Source organism: Eleginops maclovinus, chromosome 3 (genome assembly GCF_036324505.1).
Source record: "Eleginops maclovinus isolate JMC-PN-2008 ecotype Puerto Natales chromosome 3, JC_Emac_rtc_rv5, whole genome shotgun sequence".
Classification (NCBI taxonomy): domain Eukaryota; kingdom Metazoa; phylum Chordata; class Actinopteri; order Perciformes; family Eleginopidae; genus Eleginops; species Eleginops maclovinus.
The window spans coordinates 15,983,003-16,007,250 of NC_086351.1; the positions used below are offsets into that span (position 1 = coordinate 15,983,003).

Here is a 24,248-nt window from a genome sequence, read left to right on the forward strand (position 1 = left end):
CTGTCAATGGTGTTCCGACACACTAAGCCTTCATTGCAGCGTGTAGAAAGCTCTTACTGTAATCAATCAGGTAAGTCATTTAGAAGAAAATGAGTGCTGTTCAGGGGCTTATTAATACACCAGCGCGCACACACAAAAACACACACTGGAAGGCGCCGGTGGAGGAGATAAGATAAAATTGATGGTAATTCCAGAAATAGCACCTTAAGGATCATCACCTCGACCAGTCAGGCCGAATGACTCACCCACACCCGCCTCCTCTGCCTCCCCCTGTCTCTCTCTTACTCTCTCCCTTTACCTCCTCTCTCATCCATGTTCTGCGCCTCTCGTGGGATGGTGACTCACAAACACATTGACTGCATGAATCCCAATTTGAACAGCTGCAGGGATGAGATGGCAGCGAGGAAAGAATTAGATCACAGTTCATAGTTTTCTTTCCTGCCTGTGGGAGGGAGTTTATCGTGGATTAATGCAACCTTGTTTCATGGTAAAACAGAGATGCAAAACAGATGAACAAAATAACGAGATGTTTTTCTGTAAGCGTAAGCTACATAGCATTATAAATCTTGTCCCGCCTGTGTTGCTGATTATATATATTTTCTAGACTCAGGCCCAGAGTATTTGTCCCTTATAAGATATTGTATTCACACATAATTATTATTTTAACCTGCCCATTAAGTAATGCAACATTTAGCTGTTTCACTGTAAACCCTAATGTTATTGTGTACACGTAATTATCATGCACACAATTCAGAAATTATTCATTTGTATGAAAAACGGGCTAACGACGAATGTATTGGTCTGACTGTCACTAGAATGACAAACATGGTGTGGCTCACCATGTTGTCATGGTTAGATCATGGTTGTCATGCTAACTCTGACATCATCTTACAGATCAGTTGTCCTAGCAACATGGACACCATCACTGTTGCTGGTGGATCCATCTATCTAGGGTGAAAGCAACATTATTAAGTTCAACTAGCTACACTTTAATGAGTAATGTAAAGCAAAAGAACGCCATTCAAATTACCAAACTGTAGTGAAGAAGACATGCTACAACTGTTGTAGCAGGAGTGGCTGAAGTCAATATAGAAGTGTTGACCTTTTATCTACTTCTTATATATCTATTTTACAATTTCAAAAACACTGTTTACAGTAAAGTTGAAACCAACACCGTTATCATGATCACACTTTGAGTATTTTATTAAGTTTGTTGACACATTTGATTACAGTGATTTTATAATGAAGTAACAGCCATCAAATTCTGTTTAGTTGAATCCCTCCCTTTATGACTGAAATAAATGAACTAAAATGCATAAGACTGAATGACTATGTAATGAGGAATTTATATTTTGAAAAAAAAAATCACAGTATGTCAAAAATATTACCCATAGCTTATTAAACATACTTTTAAAAAGTTCACTTTTATCCCTTGCATACCATAGAAAATCATGTTTAAAAACAAGAAAGCATCACCTGATAGAAATACGTTTTTTTTTAAAGAAACGGTCATAAAGAATGCACATATATATTTAAGTTCCCCAGCATCACCCAGAGTACACTGAAACAAGCAGCCCAAGAGTTTTTCTTAATGAAAAATAAGAATATATAACTAAAGCTCTTTTTTAATCTGTTTCATAAATAGTTTTTAAATACATACCTGAAATTTAGATCATTAAGCAGCCATTCAAACCTTCTTCTCGACATTTGGGGAATTGTTTTTATTTAAATGCATACTTTACATGGCCATTGAATCTGTGAATTTGTTCTGCCATTTCATTATTTATATATTGGATTTGAAAAGTATTGCTTTATATTATGAACATTCATTTTCTTTATTTATCTTTCCTTGTTTTATCTTGATTGTCTTCATTATCACTTGCTGCCTCTTTCTCTCCATTTTCTTCGGCATCTTTGGCAGATTTCTCCTCCATGTCCAGTTCTGCTCCACTCTCCACCTCCTCATCCTCTCCGCTGACCTCTTCATTCACCTTTCCCCCCACTCCCCCTGAATCTTTGGTAGCTCCCTCTTTTTTTTTGCTCTCTTCCTCTCCCTGCTTACCGCTGCTTCTGCTACTTCTCCCGTTTTCGCTCTCTTTTGTCTCTTTACCTGACCGAGTCTTCCCCGGGTCACTGCTGTTTTCTGTCGCTTTCTGTTCCTCCCCCATGTCTACACCATTAACTCGCTCCTCGCTGCTTTTTTTACCCTTCCCACTGTCTGTATCTCTCTTCTGTTCTTCTACATTTTTGGCTTCCCTTTCACCCTCAGAAGATGTATGGCTTCCATCTTCTTTCTCTTTGCTGTCCCATGTCTTATCATTGCTGGTAATGCTGGGCCCCTGCTTCTCACTGTTAACCTCCTCCTTACTCTCATCAGTGACCTCTTCCTTCACTTCTTCTTCTTCTTCTTCTTCTTCTTCTTCTTTAACCTCCTCCTCCTTCTCCTTAGATCCCGCTGTTGCTTCTCTCTCTTTTGTATCATCTTTCTCAATCTCTTCCCCTCCATCTTTATGGCCACTTGTCTCCTGGTTTTCCTTCATTTCCTCTTTGATAGGAGAAGTGTTTTCTTCTGTGGTGTTTTCACCTTCCTCCACCTCCTCCACCTCCTCCTCCTCTTCCTCCTCTTCCTCCTCCTCCTCCTCCTCCTCCTCCTTCTCTTTCTGTTCTTCCTTTTCACCATTCTTCTCTGTGGCCTTTGCATCATCATCATCATTGTTTGCAGTTTTCTGTAATGCAATAACACCACAGAAACCATTTATAGCCCTAAATATTTTATGTAATGCAATAATTTACAATAATTCTACCTGTGACCTACACTTTCCAGAAAGAGAGTGATAGCACTATTGAATCATGAGCACTTACAAATCAAGTGGAGCCAAATCATTTTAAACCCTTGTTATGGCACGCCAATGAAATGAAATCAAACACATTGTTCACATAACGATATGTATGATTAATATATTTTTTTATATAAAGTCATTTGGATAAAGAAAATCTAAATGATATGAATTTACAAAACTACACTAGGCTAGCAGACTCAACAAATTCTCCGGGTATCATGTAATAAACAGAAATGTACCCCTTTTTAGAATGACGCCATCTATGCTTATGAACTAGTCTATAATCAAGAGTTTGCATACCTCAACAGCTGGCTGGTCTTGGGAGGTTTTGTCCTCAGCGTGCACATCATCATCCTTTGATTCAGGGTCATCTGAAAAAAGATAGAAAGCACAGTTATATGAATTAAGGACACTGATGGAAAATGGGCAGATTTCCAAGAAATGTTGTATATTTCTTTAAGAAAGTGAATTACGGCATATATAATTCAACGTGCTCCAGCCTTGAGTGTGTCATTGGATTTGGAAGGGGTTTGTTAGGGGCAATATAACATAAGGGTGAGTCATGGAGTTCATCATGGTATAACTATGTCAACATTTGTTGCATCTCATACCGGTTCAAATATTATAATAATAATAATAATAATAATAATAATAATAATATTATAATAATAATAATAATATTAATCATTGATTCAATTAATTTGATAATAATTTGACTGACATTCTGGTTTGTAGAAGCTCAACAAGACAGAATGAAGCAGAACACATAGTACAATCTGCACATCACAGTCTTAAAGGTAAAACTATCCCAAACATGTGTTCAGATTTATTAAATGCCACTTTTGTTGTATACAAATCCTCACTGATGACTCTGTGTTTTATTCTCTAATGTCATTTTACAGGTTTAATATGAGGAATATTGCTGACTACTTTTCTAAGACCATAATGCCTGTCAGAGCCCATTAAATCATTTCAGAAATCCATAAAACGTCTCTTGCAAATAAGGGAGCTTTTATTCATCCTTCAGTAAATGACTTGTTGAAATTATACATCTTTTATAACGCAGCTGTGTTTTTCAGTCTTTCTCGAACAAAACACAGCACAAGAGTGACACCTGGTGGTGAGCTGGAAGACATTCAAGAGTATTTCGGGCAAGTAAACAACTTCCACAGACAATGGAAATGTGGAGGTAGAGATAGAGAATATTCTTGCAAGCTCAGGACAGGAACAGAGGCAGTGAGAAATTGAACAAAATAAATGTCCTTTGTAAGCATTTTATTTACCATGAACCCCACATGTATATTAAGGTATATGATTTTCTATCTTAACCAAACATTAAAGAGATTCCTAAATGGCTTTTACTGTTAGTATGTCAACTCAAAATGTACTTTTGAAAAAAATCCCAGATTTATTCTGAAGCTTTTTAGATTTCTAATAAAAATGGTATCAACGTTGTTGCAAGCTGCAGTCATGTACTACTTTCATGGACGACACAATGTGTACAGACTGAATAATGTACCTAAGGTTGGTAGATTGGACACAAGAACATCTGAGAGATTACAAGAACATACTGTATATTGCCCAATCCCCCAGAGGAAGCGCCTTTCATTATTTACTATCCAACTAACTGTGTGGTGATACTGGAATTTGATGTTTCAATGAGAACATCATAACCAGGACTCCTTTTTTTATTGAAGCAATCAGCTCAGCAAGGCAGGTTTGTTGGAGTGCAAAATTAAAACCTTTTTTTTCCTTTTTTCAGTTTTCATGTGAGCATGTGCATCAAAGGCCTAGGAGTAATTAACCCTAAACATCATAAGAGGAATACAACTATACGCTCTGATAAACAACATAATTACACACTTGTTTTGAAACACTGGATGAGACTGAAATTTCCAATCAAAAATAAGCGGCAAAAACAGTAAGGGGGTAAAAAAAAAAACAGAACGGAATAATTAATGTCTTTAATATTAGTTTCCCTTTCTACACATACCAGTTAAAGAAGAATAATGACTCGGGTAGAGATTAGAAGAGTTTATGGAGACATTTAATGCATTTCAAATGCAAAACTGATTGAAGTTTAGCTATTGTGGGAGATGAAACGTTATGGTAATAATAACGGACCTCTTTAAGAATATTTTATGGAAATCGCTCGCATTCATTAAGAGCGAGGGCCGGACGATTGAGTGTAAGCAGTAAGCAGTGGATGAGCCGCCGCGACTCTAAACATCTTAACGTGATTTGAGGTTGAGACACGGGCTCATGAAAATGTTAAATCGAATTAAACACAAAATGTACAATATCCCCCTCCTTGCTCTTCAATAAATCCAGTAGACTCGGGTTCTGGTGTTGCAAATGGCTTGACAGTGTGTGTGCAAGTTTATGTCTGTCTGTTGTTTTTTTTTGTAAGATCAGGCATACACACAAACATGCACGGACACACATCCCTTCTTTCACTTTGGCACACAATCTCAGACAGAATGTGGCCACACTTCTTAAGTAATGCTACATCTCATTCATCAGTGTGAGGTAAAACTGTAACTGTGTATAATTACTCATATAAATGGCTCTTGCTGCCATTCTTATGAAAGGTAAAGTTATAAATGACTGTTGTTCCAGAGGAATGTAATAAAGCAATACTTAAGATGAAGTGATAGCAGATAGTAAACTATAACATCTTCCCACTCCTCGAGAAGCAAGCTCTCTCTGTGCAAACAAACATACACACAGAATGTGTATTACAGCAGCAGGATTTGAGTTTTAAGAATGAGCTTCTCAAAACAAAAACACAGCACTTGTGATCTCCATACACCTTGGCTACATAAAACTACATTGCTCAGCTTTGATCTGTGTTTCCATTTGATGTGCTCATCCAATTCTAGCAATTCTAACACACCGGGGGAATCCAGTGTGCAGTTTACACCAGGTAACATTATGTTAATACTATTCCATGAAATATATATGGATTGTATTCATCAACTCAATTAATAAAACAACAAAATGTATCAGAGCTGAAACAACCCCCTGTGGTTCACTGTGCTTGGGTGAACCCTGAACCTGAAATACAACTTTTTTTTTTTCAGTCCCAGTACAGTGTAAGCAAAACCAGTGCATTGTTTAATTTATTCCATGTGATAAAAGAAATTGGCAGCCAATCTGCTCTCTTTTTTTTTTTTTACAGAAGTTGTAGAAAATGAGTTTGAACTCAACAGGGAGTATGGTAGAAATTGACGTGTGAATAAAGCTTTCATTTTATGGGACAGCAACAAAGAGCGACATTGTATCTTTTCTTTAAAGTGTTTCAGTTTTTTCTTCACTGCAGGGTTGGAGTGAGTAATCACATCTAGCAGAGACTCACAAGGTCTAATATCATGTCTGAAAGCTTTTCCACTCCAACAGGAAGAGTTTCTGAGAAAAATCCATACAGCACAATTATGTTCTTGACTCCACAGGATATCTGTAGCACACCAGGACATGGATCTTTTTTTTTTCTTCCACGCAAATGGAACCACAAATTGGTTTGTTGAGTATGTATATGTTGTTTTTAGCAGCCGTGAAGTCACTGTGCTGCAGAAACCTTTCTAAATGCTGTGTATATCCTTTATTCTGGTTTCTTTGGAAACTGTTTGTAATTGTTCTACAGTTACAAGATGTTCTCAGCGCTGTGACACTTCTGGGAAAACGCATTGAACTGATCCAAGCTTTTCTTAGGCCTTAGGCCGTACTACAGAACAGCTTATCAGTGAGGTGTTTAACTCAAAAGGTAACTTGAGATTTCAAATAAGCAAACCCCAAAATAATGCCAAACGTTGCCTCTTTCGTAAGAACTCCACTTATTACACTATTTATGAGGAGTCACAAAATGATCAGCATCCATCATTTACAGTGCAAACTGGAATTGACCTCGCTTAGAAGTTACAGTAATCCAGCATTGTGTTTGCCAGTATATTCCTTGAATGGGAAGGAATGCTAAACCAAATTAAGCCTCTAAAACAGGGGTGTCCAAACTTTTTTTCACCGAGGGCCACATACAGAAAAATATACGGAGAGCTGGGCCACTTAAAGAGGGGAATATTGCCTCATAAGTTAAGTTAAAAGTTAGCAAAACAAATCAAATGTAGGTGAATAATGCAAGATACTTTCAAATGGTTTAAGAAAAAAACTGCCTCCATCCCGTGTGTCTTTAGGGTTTCATTAATATTGTTGGCAGTTCATTCCTTAAAACAGTAGCGTCAGATTGCTTAAAATAAGAGTAAATATGAAGGTTACATTTCAAGCTTGTTATGGAAATAAGTTATTGGGATTTTTTTTATCAACTAAGATTTGTTAGAAAATGTTTTAAATTTTAAATGACTGAATTTATTTGAAAATTGGGCTCATTAATATATATTAACATACAGTGGTATGCAAAAGTTTGGGCACCCCTTAGGGAAACCACTGCATCAGTTTGTCACTTGCTGAGCTTTTGAAGCAGCAACTTCATTTTAACATATGTTATACCTTATGGTAACAGAAACATCTCAGTAGTGAAATAACTTTTATTGGTCAAACAGAAACATGTTTATGTGCATTCAAACAAAAATAGGCATGTGCATAAATTTGGGCACCCCTAAGAAATAATTCCATTAATATTTAGTATTGCCTCCTTTTGCTGCAATAACGGCCTGTAGACGCCTCCTGTAGCCACAGACAAGTCCCTTAAGCCTGGCAGGTGGTATTTTGGCCCATTCTTCCACACAAAACGTCTCCAGTTCAGTCAGGTTTCTTGGCCTCCGTGCATGGACAGCCTTCTTCAAATAAATCCATACATTTTCAATGATGTTAAGGTCTGGGGACTGGGATGGCCATTCCAGAACATTGTACCTGTGCTTCTGCATGAATTCCTTGGTGGATTTTGATCGGTGCTTAGGATCATTGTCCTGCTGAAAAATCCAACCCCGGCGTAGCTTCAACTTTGTGACTGACTCTAGAACATTCTTGTCAAGAATCTCCTGGTACTGTAAGGAATTCATGTGGCCCTCAACTTTAACAAGTTTTCCAGTACCTGTGCTAGCCACACAGCCCCATAACATGATAGATCCTCCACCAAATTTTACAGTGGGCAACAAGTTCTTTTCATTGAATGCAGTGTGTTTTTTTCGCCATGCATACCTGTTCATGTTATGACCAAATAACTCAATCTTGGTCTCATCTGACCACAGTATTTTGTTCCAAAATGCTTCTGGCTTGTCCAGATGTGCTTTTGCATACCTCATGCGACTCTTCTTGTGATTAACACTCAGGAAAGGCTTTTTGCACATCACCCTTCCAATGAGCTCTTCCTGGTGCAAAGTACGCTGGATTGTGGAACGGTGAACAACTACAACATCAGCAGCCAGATGTTGTTGTAGTTCTCTGGAGGTGGTCTGTGGCTTCTCTGTGACCATTTTCACCATCCTTCGCCTGTGCCTTTCCCCTATTTTTGTCGGCCTACCACATCTTTCCTTCACACGGACTGTTCCTGTGGCCTTCCATTTCACAACTACGTTTCTGACTGTGGAGACAGACAGTTTAAACCTGTCAGATAATTTTTTGTACCCTTCTCCTAATTTATAATGTTGGATTATCTTAGCTTTCAGGTCAGTGGAGAGTTGTTTTGAGGTCCCCATCTTGCCACTCCCTAAGAAAGAACCTAGGCCAGGCACAGCCAGCTATTACCTATGTTAAATAGCCTTTTTCATGATTGGTTCCACCTGTGTTTGTAATTGAAGGTCTAATGAGCTAATCAAAGCAATTTTGTGCAGCAACCTGTCAGCTATAAATCCGTACAGGTGTTGAAATGAATGCTATTTATAAGGGTGCCCAAACTTTTGCACATCCCATTTTTTGCATTTTATTTTATTATAATAAAACTATGTAATGCTACCCTAAGAATTTTGGTCTGGAAAACACTAAAACGTCTACATCTTTGTAGGAAAACAAATGTTGTTGCTGTGATCTTCTATTATAAAGGAAAAGCAAATTGTCATGAAATCTCAGAGGGGTGCCCAAACTTTTGCATACCACTGTATATATTTGAGAAGTACAATACAAGACAAGCAAAAGTTTGATTTGTGGGCCATATTCCATTATACTTTTAGAATTTGCTGAGGGCCGATTCAAAATGGCCTGCGGGCCGCATTTGGCCCCCGGGCTGTAGTTTGGACACCCCTGCTCTAAAACAACAGCTTAATGAAATGTATGTTATTTCATCCGTTTGGCTGTTAACATGCGCCAGGAGACACTCACATATTTGAACTCTGACATTTTACTTAACAAGCGCTTTAGGAAGACATGTTCTTGAAAATGCCATTGTTGGAATAATTTCTGTGAGTTTTGTTTAAGTTGCAGGAGAGCAGGATCTTTATTTTTTCAAACCCAGTAAGTTTCTGAAAGGCAGATGTTATACAGTAGCTGAACTACAAATCACTTCTTTTAGCACACAACATTTGTGCTTGTAAACCAACTCATGGATAAATCTTTGGTGTGGCCTCTACAAGCCAATTTAACTTTTAGTGGATTAGCTCAGGAGTGTTTAATACACATTTGACATATTACTTAATGTACCTAAATTACCCAACACAACACCTCCTATACATCACCATACAGTACAGTGTATTGCTTATTTACAACCAGCTGATTTAACCCACTCAGCACATGGCTGAGTTATGGCAGGATGTAAAACCACATGGGTAGTAACTCTGAATTGTAATTATGAAATGTTGCCACTCAGCAAGTGTGCTCCAGTCACGGGCCAGGGTCCTGTTAAAGCATTTAATGACTGCATGCCCGGCCACCAGCATGATAAAGGCCCAGTTGGTATCGGGTTTATAGTGATGTGGCACGCAGAAAAACAATCCATCTGATCAGTGTAAAATCTCATGCCTGGATATTGTGCTTGTTCATCTGTTCCTCTCTCTCTCATGCATACACACAATATATTTTATTGTAATTCATATGTTTATGAGGCAAAATGGCATAAGAGAATCATTGAGTTTAGAGTGATGCGTGTTTTACAGTCAACAAGGCTGAGAATCATAGCTGAGTACAGCTAATTAATCATATTTGTAATGCTGATGCTTTACAAAACAACTCTTTGAAACAGGAACAGCAAGATTTTTACAGCTTAAATAAATATAGGTGTTAAAAAAGAGCATTACTGTGCCTGGAAAACAGTTGTTTGGCTCTATTGGAAACATTTCTCATGACAGATGCTATCAAGTTGCGTTATGGGGAATGTAATAACCAACATTTTCAGAGATTGACCAAATTAGGAACTAGATGTCACAAAAGCTATGTCTCTGTTGCTTGACTGTTTTTTTTTTTTTTAACCGGTCTCTTTTTCGAGTCCCTGAGCTTAATGCTAGTGCAATGCTAAATATTCACTTTCAATAAATGAGCATGGTGGAGCCTGTGCTTAAGAATAAGGATAACAACTATAGATTGTTTTAACAGTGAATGCACTAAAAACAGATACAAATTTCTTATAGTGCATGTGGTAGGACATATGCAGCAGTTAAGTTTCTCTGATTATTTACATAAAGTTTTTTTCCAGGATGCATTTGATTCAAAAACACTATCTCAAGAGTGATTTTTTCAGTGGTGTAGAACTTTCCTCTCATCTACCATATGCGTGCACAGATTTGACATTAAATCAGAGGAAGGCTCAGTTTAAATTTTGAAATTTATTTTATCAACACTAGCAAAAACCTAAGTCATTTTAAAGTATTTATTAAACACCTTGAACAGCATTGTTCTGACTAAAAACTCATAAATTACAAAAATGTTCATTTAAAAGTCAATGCATGGCTGCGTTAAAACCTACAGTGATAAACAGAAAGCACTTTGCTCTGGCAGCAAAGCAACTTCCTAAGCCTATCTTCAAAACATGATGTAAACTTCAGATCCCCATAAATGTCAGATATTTACTCTTGCCATTTAGGTTGAATGTCAAAGCTGTTTCAGTGTCTCAGGCTGATAAAAACCCTTCAGATGCTGATGTTCCTATCACAGCTACTCCAGATGTCCGTCTATAGCTAAACCTCTAAGAAAATGCTAAAACGCGAAAAGCTAGTGAGCTGGATTAGAAGTGACAGAAATTAAGAAAATGAATGTCATTGAAAGTGTCATACGTTGCCCTAACTCTGAACTTTAGATGTCACATACAGGCCTGTTGTATGTCACAGCTGAAACACTTGTTAACAGATTAATGTGGCAGATCAGTACAGCTACCCTGCACTTTAATCCAGTAATCCTGCATCAAAGGGTCACCAAGAACCTTTTTCAGATGTGGTGAAAAGGGGAAGATGAAAGGAGAGGAAGAATGAAGGAGGGGATAGAGGTCTGCGTTGTCTAAGATGTGACATGAGAGCGTGTGCACGAACACACATAAAAAACAGGCATGCTCATAAACCCAGACATTAACACTTTTAAAGCAGTGTTCACTGATACTTTCCAAGAATTTAGCAAGAAGGAAATCTTCCTTTAAATGTTGCCATCTCTCATCCTTCGCTGCTGAGCTTCTTTTTTTTGACACAGGCACACAAATTCAGACTCACAGCCTCTTTGTGTAGATGTCTCCTGCCTCCCGACGCGGTTCTGAACCCTATTTCACTCTGACAGGCATTATAAATACATATGCTAACAAGGCTAATTCCCCAAGGCAGCATCACATTTTATGACACCAGAGGCACAAAGTTGATCTGGCTTGGATGGATTGTGCACAGGCAAAAGCACGCATAAACACACACAGACATGCTCACAGATGCTCCTTCATTCCTCTCACATTCAACTTGCAAATAATACCAATAATGTTTCATTTTGGAAATCAGTCTGTTCAGAAAAATACTCCATCTACCTTGACTTCAAATCAAAATTCCCTTCAAGGAAAATTATAGGAATGGATATAACAATGGCCAATTGTGTGGCATGGATTGCCTTTGGTCCTGCTACATTAAAATATGCCACTTTCTGCATGAAACATTGGTAACAGGCTATTCAGAGCAAAAGGTTTCCTGTTAAGGGGATGACCCTGTGTTATTTCAAAGAGATTTGCAACAAAATGCAGAATAAACCATACTGATGACTTGCGATTGTACATTTGAGATAAAAAAATATATATACTTGTGTGTTTTCTGTGAAAGAGCCCAGGGGGAAGGCCTTAGGATGTGTGTCTCCAAACTCTCGCTGATGAAAAATCTACTAATAATTTAATCAGATTAAGATTTTTTGTTTTCCAACCGTATCCCATAGTGTAACACACAAGGAACTTGCTTGTGTAGTGCACATTTTATTTATAATACAATAAATCCAATGCGAGCAGTCTGAAACCTGCATTATTTCTAACCACCAGCAGGGGGCTCGACTGGTAACAAGAACACGTTTGATTGTATAGAAGTCAACGACAAAATCACCCTACTTCACACTTGATTTATTACCACAGCTTTAATTTTCCTGACAGGTGTTGAGTCTCAATCGCTAGTTTAAGGATTTCTTTAATACAGCATGACGTCTATTTTATTAACGATGGGCCCATTTACAATGAAAACAAAGACTGTAAAGCGGTGAAACTAAACATCGGTGGCTTATTTCGGCAGAAGCCAATCAGGTGCAGAATAAGAAGGACATACAATAAATGTTGCATGTTTTTCAAATCAAAAAGGCTTCTTCCTAATCCATGTGCGGAGGCATATATAATGAATTTAAGAGTCCAAGTAATCAGAAGACCTCCTTCTCTTCTCATTGTGTTGTGATTTTTTCTCTCTCTGCCTTTTCCTCTCTCTCCTCTTGTCCATACCTTTCTGTCTGTCCGTCCTTCTTGAAGTGCAAGGCTCTTTTGTTGATTTTCAAAGCAGCAATTTGGCCCCAGCAAGGGGCAGAGGCAAGTAAAATTCTGCTTTGATGACTCTAAATGGATAGGTTATCCAAATGAAAGGCAATTATCCAAACCCCACCCATCCCTCTACCCTTCAATATCTCTGTGGCTTTTTTTCTCCACTCAATGCCCACGCTCCACCATCTCAGGCTATTCATCATACTAACAATTTGATTCCACCTGTACTCTTTTCTTATGTTCTCCTTCCTTTTAATGTCATCCTCCCTTCATCATTTCAACCTTTATTCCTTCTTCTTTCACCCTTTTTTCTTTCTTATATCCCGTCACCTGCCAAAAAAAATCCTTTCCTCTTTCATTTATCTTTTATTCATTTTCCATTCCTGCTTCTTCTCTTTTTACTTTTTCCCTTTCTCTCCCTTCTCCTCAAGGGAGCAATTATCTGAACTGGTCACAAAGGCCCTTTAAGAAAAAGAACAATGATAAACATCCTATTTCTATTTTTGAGGTTAGCAACAACTGCTGATTGGTAACATGAACATGAATCTGTTCTTGATCACCGAGAAATCAGGCTGACAATTTACTGAATTTAAAAGGATTACATAAAGCATAACAGAGTTTGGTGAAGCGTACGACATGCAATGCATCTTGTTGGTCAAGTCTTTTAAGCCAAATGTCTTTGTTATAGTAAGTTCAAATTCATTCTGTGACCTTTGCTGCATGAGTGGTCACACTGCACCCCCCCCCCCCCCCCCCCCCACCGTCTCTGCTGTCACTCACCAGTGTGTTCACTCTAATGAAGCAGAAAAGTCAGAAGCTTTACAATACAGCAGACACAACCTGCTCGAGTTGTCCTCAGTCTGGCTTCCAGCAGCTGATAGACAGTGAATAATGGGGACTGGCGTTCCGGCACACACACACACAAACGGACACACACACACAAACTAACCTCGGTGTCACAGAGTCTGCAAAGAACAGAGGGAGAATCTCGAGTTACGGGGTCACTCTGTCTCATTTGTCTCTTTTCTTCTCTCTCTACCTCATTTGCTTGTTTCAAAGCCTTTTTTAGTCTGTGCATCTATATCCCCCTCACCTCACAAATACTTTGGTAATGACATGACACCTTTATAATAATCCTTTTGTTTTCATTCCAATGTTCCAGCCCACAACACCAGACATCTGAAGTGTGGGTTTCATGCTGTGTTCTTTCCACAACCTCTGCCAGTCATACAACTTTTTGGCTGCGTTCCTTTTTGGCTCCAGATTTAGAAGTGTTTACCTCAAAGCCAGCCAGGCCAGGATTCCCCAAAGGGAAGATAACACTGAACACACCTGTGTGCTGCAGTGAATCGCTAAACAAAGGTGGTATGAATACTGTGCTAAGCTAAACTGCACAAACATGACCACAACCATAATAGCTTATGGTGACCGAAGTAATCTTCAGCTCTCACTTGATTTTGAGAAGTAAAACAGCATTTTAGCAACTATTTGCCTTGGGCTAAATAAAAAGAGAGGACCGTTTGGGAATCCTCATTATGTTGTATGTTAGTGTTTTCAGCACCATAGACAGAAACACACTCTCACAGAATACAAAACACACACTACACAGACAGTAGCTACTACGAAAGACAAGTGAAGCAATGCTTTTTTTCCAAACATGACAGCATTTGAAAAAAACACTTCATTGGTCAAATATTCAAGGTGCATGAGAACGTCATATGCTCTCCAAGCTATTCAAACGATCTTCTTTTAATGCCTGATCTTGTTTTCCGAGTTGTCTGTCTGTTAATTTAATCTTTGGTCAATGTCACCCAAGGGGAGCAATAATGCAACATGTTTTCTCTCCGCCTGTAATACGACATGCCACACAATCTGACGGCAGAGGATTTTTGAGGGTGACATTACAGGTTTCAAATGCACACACGCACAAAAGAGACACGCGCACACATTCCTCATCCCTCTCTTTTGATGCTAAATGCCAGCTCCCCTGAACCACAGACACAATTCTCTACGCTCCTCTGGGTTTCTGCTGTCAACTCTCATGCCAGAAGAGCAAACAGGCAACATCTATCATGAGCCACCAGATGACGTAATGGTGCTTCATACCGCAGTAGGAGTGATAATAAGGTAAGCAGCAGTCTGCAGAAAATCCAAATCCTTTCTACTGTAAACGTTGTTCCTTTTTTTTAAATAAAGAAAGCAAAAATGTGTTATTCCCTATCACGGTGTTATTTACAATGTGGTGTATACCATCTATGGAAAACATCTGTTAGAGTCCCAGAACAAAAAACATCCCAATGTTAAAAAGGCTGTAAAAACTGGAGTTCCTGCAGGACATTATAATACACTGATCATAAGCCCAGAAGATGACGTAATGCGTTTCTTGGAATAGTAGTTAATGTCATCATGCTAGACCTACTTTCAACACATTGTCTATATTTTTTGCAGAGCAACAGTGCCACTGTGTGGGCATTTAAGAATGAAGCAGGTTACATAAGATAAGAAGGACATGCATTACATCATATCTGAGTCTCGTATGACCCCGTCTGTAAAGAAGCCATAGACAATCGGTATCTTTTGAGTAATATTCTGCCTCTCTTTATATGACATATTTACTGCTAATGATCTATTCTGGTTGTTTACTTTTGTATTGCTGCTTTGTTATATGCTTGTACTCCCCATAACGTGAGGTCACAGACAAGAAAACCGACAATACAGAAATTAAAGGTAAGGTTCTCACATTGTGTAAAAAGTGTCCTTTAGCCAGCATTCATCTTCTTGGTCTTACAATCACATGCAACCACACCTTTCACTTAAAGTCTCTCCCATTTTATATAGCACATGTACTGTAGACAAATATTAAAACAATGATGAATGATTAATACAACATGTCACAGATTTCGGTGACCCCTTTAGGAGATTTTGGTCAAATGTGACATCCCTACCATTATACTGCAATAGTAGGGATGTCACATTATTACCAAAATAGGGTGCGTGCAAAGAGTTCAACTAATATAAAACAAAGATATTTTAATATGTATTTATAAGAACAGATTCTAAATTCATTGATAGTGAAATAGGCAAATGAGCTAGTACAACCAAACGTTGAGAGAATACAGACTTCTGGACTGCTAAGGAATTTGATGAGTATAGATTCTCTTTATAAGCTTTTGTGTTCTGAATTGTTCCAAACTCTTAGGGTTGAATCTCATTGTTTGCTTGTAAACTTGTGATTCTAGTTTCACCTAGGAGTATTATTGTGATGATTTTACCTCATCGTTCTTTTTTTTTGTTTTGCTTAACTGAATCAGTAGGTATATTATACTATGGAATTGCTACTGTTCAGTTGTTTCTGCAATACCATTGTCAGCGATGCCGGGGGTCATGCTTTGTCCACTCCTCTTCTTCCTGAGGGACATGAGTCTGGCCTGGGAAATCTCTCTTACGATGGAGGACAGTTGATCCTTGCTGCTGCCGTTGAGGCCTGGAGGAGAAGCCTTGGATACTTCACCTCCACTATTACTGCATCGCACCACAGACTTACTCTGGAGAGAAAAGTCGAGCACAGATGAGGAGAAACTTGAAAACATGGACCAGCAATAAAAATACATACAGCGCTTGACTATAAATGTAAAGAATACGTTGTACAAACATTATCTGCTCCTGTTTGTCTCATTCACTTCCCTGGCATTAATGTTGAGTTGGACCTTTACAGTTAATTATATCAGAAATATAAAATGGATGGATACATAAGAAATGTGTTCAGTAAGCATTCACACAACAAGGCCACAAAAACACATCCCTGGACTAGGCTGAATTTTAATAGGTGAAGCCCTCACAAAAAATGCTGTGACAATTATTTATGTGTCAGTTGGTTCATGAAAGCTATGGAAGGTACCGTTATGAAAATATTTTATTTGTTCATTTCAATTGGAAACACAACTAAATAGTCAAAGATATTTTTTCCGGATACACATGCAATGCTTACATTTCCATTTTGCTTGGAGCACCTGTAGATAGGTGGTAGAGAGTAAGCTTTTGTTCTGTAAACAAAGCAAACACAGAATATTTTACTATCATAAAGACATGACACTGATTGTCTGCCTTACAGCTCTGGTTTATGGTAACTATTTAACATTTCCCTTGTGATCTTGTTCATTTCTACAGTGTGAAAATCAAGTCCTTCATCCTTCAAATTATATTTTGAGCCGAGGGATGTATATGTTTCAGTAAAAAGCAGATATTAGCCCTGGAAGAGTCAATAGTTGCCCCACTGAAAAAAACACACAAACTGAATGGTCCCCAAGAGGAATCCCAGATGGCCAAAAAGTCAAGTTTCTTAATTGCCATAACGTTCCAAAGAAGACTAAGTCAATACTTAATCATGTGTATCATTGGTCAATACAATGTAGTCAATGTTTATATTGTATAGTTTGAGAAGGCAAAATAACAGTATATAAGGGAGCAGATGTTGGAAACGTTTATTTAGGAATCATTTCGAAAGTGCAGTGCTTACCCATTGACCCTCCTTGTCCCCCTGGATTTGGTCAAAAGAAGATCACTGTAAGGCAGCTTCTTAAATTTTTCTCTTCCCACAGCCACATACAGCTGACCACACTCCAGCTGATTTCCATCAGTCACCTGCTGGCCTTCATAAGTGAAGAGACTGGAAAACAGACACAAAGCCAAAAGCCCAACAGTCTCTATCAAAGATTTGTAACAGTTTTTCAAAACAAGAAGCACTAAAGTTGCAGAACATGCTCCAATAATCCTCATTTGGACCGATTTGTTGGTCAAATTTTAACAAGGAAATACTGTTTCTGTATGTCAGATCACTGTTTTTGTATAACATAAAACATTCAAAAACCGTTATGTTAACATTATTAACTTATGGCAGTTAAGTCCTTCCTTTTTTCAATCTCAGTTATATCTGAAAATCAAAATCTAATAAGATCTGCTATAATAACAAAACATGCAGTGTAAGTCCAAAAACTTGTATTGTGCTGGTGCTTTTTGCTAACAAGGTAAAAGAGACATTACATCAGGGGAAACAATACAATCCATATGTATAGTGTGAGTCTATTGTTTATCTGTACCTTCGGACACCCCCCATGACTCTCATGCCCATCTTCTCTGTGATCACCTCGAGTACTCTGTCAAACTGGCCGAGTATCCTCTGGTGGATCAACAGCCTCATGGCGGGGTTCAAGACATCGCCATTTGCTACTACACTAAGTAGAGAAAAAAAACATTTAAAGAAAACATTAACACACAATGGTTTCCCAATGAGATTAGGACTAAGCTGTCCATGACATTACCTAACACTTGGGTTACAGTCTCACAGTCACAATTTGTGTTGAACATTTATTTTTTGTACATTTAAGGCTATATATCATTTTGTAATAAAGAGGTCAACTAGGGATAGGTATGTGGCGATCTGAAAGCTTATCAGGCAAAATGAAAACATAGTTAAAGTGCAGGAGTAGAGTGCAACTTACAATATTGTACATGGCTCCTTGATGGGTTTCAGGAATCGAGCTGACACAACGATTCGATTCGGTGGAAGTGGTTTGGCCTTCAAAAGAGTGATAAAATGTGTCAAACCTTCAGCTGCTCATAGATCAATAAAAATGATGTAGCATACATACAGTATATATCTGGTATTAGCAAAGGGCTAAAGATAAATGGAATATCCATAATATACTTTATGTATTTCTGTGAATACAACATGCTTCAAAAGCTTGTTCGCAGCTCTGTGTCCAGTTGGGATTTAAGGACACCTCTTGTTTCCCAGTGGAGACCAAGAAAAAACATCCAAACTTCAGGGACTCTTGCTTTTGGGACGAGTGCTAATACAGAGGTCAATATTGATATTCTTGTTGGCAAGGACAACATTACAGCTCCTAAATATAGCTGTTCATGTCAGGACAGTCGCCAAGGCTTATACTGCTTCAGATTCAGCGCCACCTGAAGGGGTAGCATTTTAAAGGAGGAAAACAAAATATACAGCTGGTAAAATAGGTATTGAACACTTCACCATGTTTCTCAGTAAATATATTTCTAAAGGTGCTTTTTACATTAGATATTCATCAGATGTCAGTAACAACCCATGCAATCCACACATTCAAAGAAATCAAATCATAGATGTCCATAAATTAAGTTATGTGTATTAAAATGGAATGACACAGGGGAAAAGTATTGAACACACTTACTGAAATGTATGTAACACTTCGTACAAAAGCCTTTGTTGGTAATGACAGCTTCAAGATGCCTCTTATCGCATGCAAGGCTCAGGTGTGATTTTGGCCCATTATTCCACACAAACAGTCTTCAAATGTTGAAGGTTCCGTGCGCTTCTTCTATGAACTCTGATCTTTAGTTCTTTCCATAGATTTTCTATTGGATTCAAGTCTGGTGATTGGCTTGGCCATTCTAGAAGCTTTATTTTCTTTCTCTGAAACCAATTGAGAGTTTCCTTGGCTGTGTGTTTGGGATCATTGTCTTGCTGAAATGTCCACCCTCATTTCATCTTCATCATCCTGGTAGATGGCAGCAGATTTTTAGTAAGAATGTCTCTGTACATTTTTCCATTCATCCTTCATTCAATTATATGAAGTTTGCCAGTGCCGTATGCTCAAAAACAGCCCCACACCCTGATGTTCCCACCTCCAAACTTCCAAACTACAAAAAGTTTTAATTTCTTTGCATGTGTGGATTGCATGGGTTGTAACCGACATCTGATGAAAATATCATGTCAATAGCACCTTTAGAAATAAATTGTGACATGTTCAATATTTATTTTACCCGCTGTATATACTTTTAAAACTATTGTATATTGTTTTCTTTCCTTTTGTTTTGAGAGACACACAGTAGAGGAAAGCAAGATTGTGTGAAATCAAAAGCTTAAACCCCTGACGGCAAAGAAAAATAGCTTTTGTAAACACTGAACTATTCTACTTCCCATCACTGTGGCAGCAAAAGAATGAGCTTCTTTAATCATTTGAGGTTGTGAGGTTGTAAAGAGTGAGCACTGCAGGTCCTGTCCCACAATGCTGCTAACCCACTGTGACTCTAAGTCTAAGATGTGGTCCTCTGACACAAAGAGAGATAAGGAAGGAGGTATATGAAAAGTCTCCTGGGGGCCTGGGAGTGCACCCTGGCAACAGAGATGTAAAGGCAAGTAGAAGAAGTACATTTCAAAACGTACTTCAGAATAACAAGGTGTGATATATTAGTTTCACTAATATACAAGTAACAAGTCACAAGGTCAGGATGTCCTACCGTTAGTGGACAGGCTTTTAAAAGGATTTTGATGCACGTGTGATAACTTGTTAATGCTGAGCGAAAGCAGTAAACAAAATTCTGACCTGGCATATCATAATTTCTATGCAGTTTTAGAATCGCTGATAAAAATAACTAGACAGGCGCCACTGCACTTCCTCGGGTGACATACGACAAGCATGAAGTCGATTGGTCAGAGGATTGGCAAGTAAATAAAAACTCAGAAACACTCACACCTAATATACAGTACACCTACACACACACGCACGCGCGCGCGCACACACACACACACACACACACACAGAGCTCTGTCACTACAGTATGATGAGGTGTATTACAAACCACAGAGACAAGAATAAGTCACATAGCTAGTTACCAATTGAAGCAAGAAACAAACAGAAAACAAGCAAGGCTAGATGTGGTTTACTCTAGGGTGCCATTAAAAGAACTGGAAAAGTACATCGCACTTTGTAAGCATATAATCTATGATTTTAAAGCAAGAAAAGTCCACTCGGTTCATTTTATAAACCGTTGTCTGCTAATTCACTACGACTTACTGTTCATTCAAAAGTTTGTTTTTAGTTTGTTATTTAGAACGTTTTTTTTTTGGATTACTTATGGATCTTTCAAAAGGCAAAAATTCAGATGTACTTTAGCAAACAGAGACATTGCAGTTTATAACTGTGTTAATAAAATCTTCATTTACATTTAGCAAATAATTGTAGAGATTTATTATCCCATTATTGTAATGTTATCCGATTATAAAAAAACAACATCTTCAACAATACATCGTAAAAATGTAATATCGGCTGCCCTGCTCTCTAAATATTGACATTGGCCAATGTTAAGCCATATTGGTCAACTACTAATAAAAAGCTACATACAGAATGGGTTCATCTGAGGCAGTAACCTTCCTATGATTAGTCCTTCCTATAATGCTCCAAAATCAATAAGAACAAGGAACCAGCTTACCAACCATCCAGCCAGCTGAGAGTTCTCATCATTAATCGAGACAATCAGGCAGGTTAAGTGGGGTAGTGAGGGGGAAGCAGGGTCCTTGTGAAATAAATTGGCACTTTTTATGCTCACCACGTAATCACAGCAGCAACAACAAGCCCTTGAGGTTATCTTTGATGAGTGAGCTTACACTGGGTGATAAGACGAAATCAAGAGCATAGAGAGCATTTCCTGATTCACTTTGTATGATTAACATTTTAACGTGCTGTGTGAGGCAAGACGCCCAGGACAAAGTCACAGAAAATCATTGGCTAAAGAAAAGACCTCACAGAAAAAATGTATGTAAGTGTCCGTTGTCCATTGAGTAAAGCCACACTCTCTCCATAATAATAGAATACAGGTTAATAAAGCCTTCCCTAGAATGCATTATTACTACACATCACGTATAAAAACAGAAACACTGAAACCTAGAACTGGGTTTTAAGCTGCTCTGTATTTGGCTCTGACTTTATAGCTGGTGATTAAAGATGCATTGAAAGAAGGGACGATTATGATCCATAAATCAATAATGCATGGCCATTGAGACAACAACAAAGTGATTATTGGAAAGGAATACTTAACATAACACCTTGCCTAAATTATCTTTCTCAAACCTTTACACTGTGGGAGGGGCAGGAGTGCAAGGGTGAATTCTCATGCATTTTGTATTTAGTGGCAGTTTCAGATGTTGAAAAGTTGGATTGAGTAAGGATATAAGAGCAACTGAAACACCATCGGTGAAGGGTTTCATCAATCTAATAACAGATAAATGAATACATGCAATTAAAGAAATGTGTCTGCAGCATAGTTATTTATTTTTATGGGACTACTAAACCTCTACTGCGTAAACAACGCTCAAAATTGGGAATAAAGAAGCACATCTCAAATATGTTCAGAGTGATCAATGTTGATGTGTCCAACAAAGACTTTGTACTGGATTTCTGTAATGCACAGGCTACCTTAATGTTAAGATGTTGTCCAGTCCACTGTGTACAAGGTAATTAGCAAGGGATGGACAGACTTGGTCAAGTGAGGCCACTGGCACTTCTCACTGCTAAAACTAAAGGACCAGGAGTTGCAGTGGAACCTGAGGGCTTTCTCTGGCAAGGGCATGTGGTAATGTACCACACCCCAACACTGTAGGTGATTGGCAGGACGATGTAAATTATGTAAACAGGTTCCATCTCTGCAGATTGTGTTTATAATATGATGCCAATGATTTTGCAGATTGGAAATGTCAGGCATTAACAAAAAGGCTTTGCTTTTCTCTAACAACACTTCCCGCTTAATATACTTGAATATGTCACTAAAACAAAACGTTTAAAATCATATTTGATCTGGGGGATTTTATCTTTATGATTCTGGGTTAAAATCTTAAAACAATGTGATCACACTGCTGTTTGTTTCAGTCATTACATTAATTTAATAGGAACTTATCTTTCTTGACTGTTTCAACAAATGAAATACTTTTCTGACTTAACACAAAAAAAATGTGCTCACTATAGAACTTTAGCCTTACTTGTAGTGGAAGAGTCTGCATCATCCTCTTCCTTCTTGAGCCAATCTGTAGGTAACTACGAAAAAAAGAAAAAACGTAAACTCAAGTTAGCCTTAATAAATCATGCAAAGCTCACTGATGTTTAACTGTTTACACTGTAACTCACCAAACTAAGAAATACTACAATATTTAATTAGGAATTTTCCTCAAATATGTGTTGGAGTAGAATATGTGATTGTATTGTAAGACTAGCATGTATTTTATTCTTTATCTTATAAGTAATCAGAAATGACATCCACACATCCCTCAATAATGTGGTGGAGAAAAAAGTAGCAGAAAATATAATGTCCTCATTGTACATAATAAGTAAAATATATTAACTGTAAGTAAATGTAAGGTTATTTTTGTAATGATATTTTGCAATTATCATGTTATGCATTATAACTGAACTCCACACAATCCCTCTGGGTATTGAAGCAACAGCATGATGAATTGAGCGCATGTTATATCCTATCTGTTCTGCAGGAGATAATATAACCATGTTTCTTCCTAGTAATATTAGTATACACATGGCAAAGAGCATGGTGGGAATACACAGACGTCATGTCCCCTTAATACCTTGCAATTGATCTGATTGATCACTGCACACCATGAACAACTCGCTGCACAAGTGCAGTATAAGGCCACTTATTTTTAGATCAGAGCAGAGTACTCTGCTCTGCAGCGCTGATCTCATCGACACCATGCTGTGAGTCGGCATGGGAAAAAACTGTTGTGTCAAAAAAACTTCAAGACCAGGAAAGTCTATAAACAGGTCTGAAGTGACAACAAATGGTATATTTAGACACGAACTGATTGACAACAGTGACAGTGGAACCCCGTTAGCGTATGCATTTAAGTGGGTTGAACCTGGTCACCAACAGTGGTTTGTAGCATATGTAACACTTCAGAATCTTCGCCTATGTATAGTCTATTGGGGCATAGATACTTTGAGGAATGTATTTTACTGTAGGCTACTTATCAAGCCAAATGCAATTCTTACTCAAGTCTTCGGAATCTCTCCCTCCCAGCAGCGACGTACTGCTCCCCGCTCTGCAGGCTCTCCAAGCTGTCCACCTTGTGCCCTCCTCTCGGTGTATAGATGTTTCTCACAGCTCCAAACGGGGCTTGTATCCCGCCGGTCACCTCTCTCAGCAAAGTGTCAAAGCTGGACACCCTCTTTTGGTTTATCACTATCCGGCGAGCGTCGTAGTAAGGGTCGCCGTTTCGGTACATGAAAATGTTCTTCACCACGGGCTGGGACAGAAAGTTTGGCTTCTCCGAGCCCATCGTTGTGCGTAAAAGTAGAGAACGTGAGGGATAAGAGGTCTTAGTTATAATAAACAGACAACAGCTTGATCCCCCTTGCGAGTCAAACGCTTAGGCCATTATAATGACAGAAGAGGTGCTCCATCTCGGCCAAATGTTTAGGGTTGAGTGGGGCTGCACGCGATGTCAGATCTACGAGGAGGACAGCAGTTTGAACACGGAGGCGTTCAAAGGAGGATCTTACTGAATCAATAAAATATGAGCACATGCATGAAGCAGTTGATGTGCCGGTGTTGTAAATGTCAACTCTCCATAAGTTTGCAGCAATCTCCTTCGGCTACCGAGGGAATTTGGTGCCGAGTTATTCGCTTCGCCTGCACCTCTGTGCACCAGGTGGAGATAAAAAGTCACACAGGTCTCTAGCTTCCCCAGGATGTAGGCTGGGCATCACTGGAGCTCATCTGTTGGGATGTAT

The 24,248-nt window shown here is 38.4% G+C and overlaps 1 protein-coding gene across 1 annotated transcript; it reads right to left on the reverse strand.

Annotated features, from left to right (window-relative positions):
• Positions 1-1,325: 1,325 nt before the first annotated feature.
• On the reverse strand, positions 1,326-23,794 carry LOC134861704 (doublecortin domain-containing protein 2-like). The gene is made up of 9 exons (XM_063879120.1): positions 23,508-23,794; positions 22,487-22,541; positions 18,189-18,265; positions 17,787-17,921; positions 17,207-17,356; positions 16,679-16,733; positions 16,052-16,235; positions 3,141-3,211; positions 1,326-2,726 (listed from the first exon to the last, which is right to left on the reverse strand). The coding sequence occupies exons 1-9, from the start codon at positions 23,792-23,794 to the stop codon at positions 1,836-1,838; spliced, it is 1,905 nt and encodes a 634-aa protein (XP_063735190.1). The 3' UTR covers positions 1,326-1,835.
• Between the last annotated feature and the right edge of the window lie 454 nt (positions 23,795-24,248).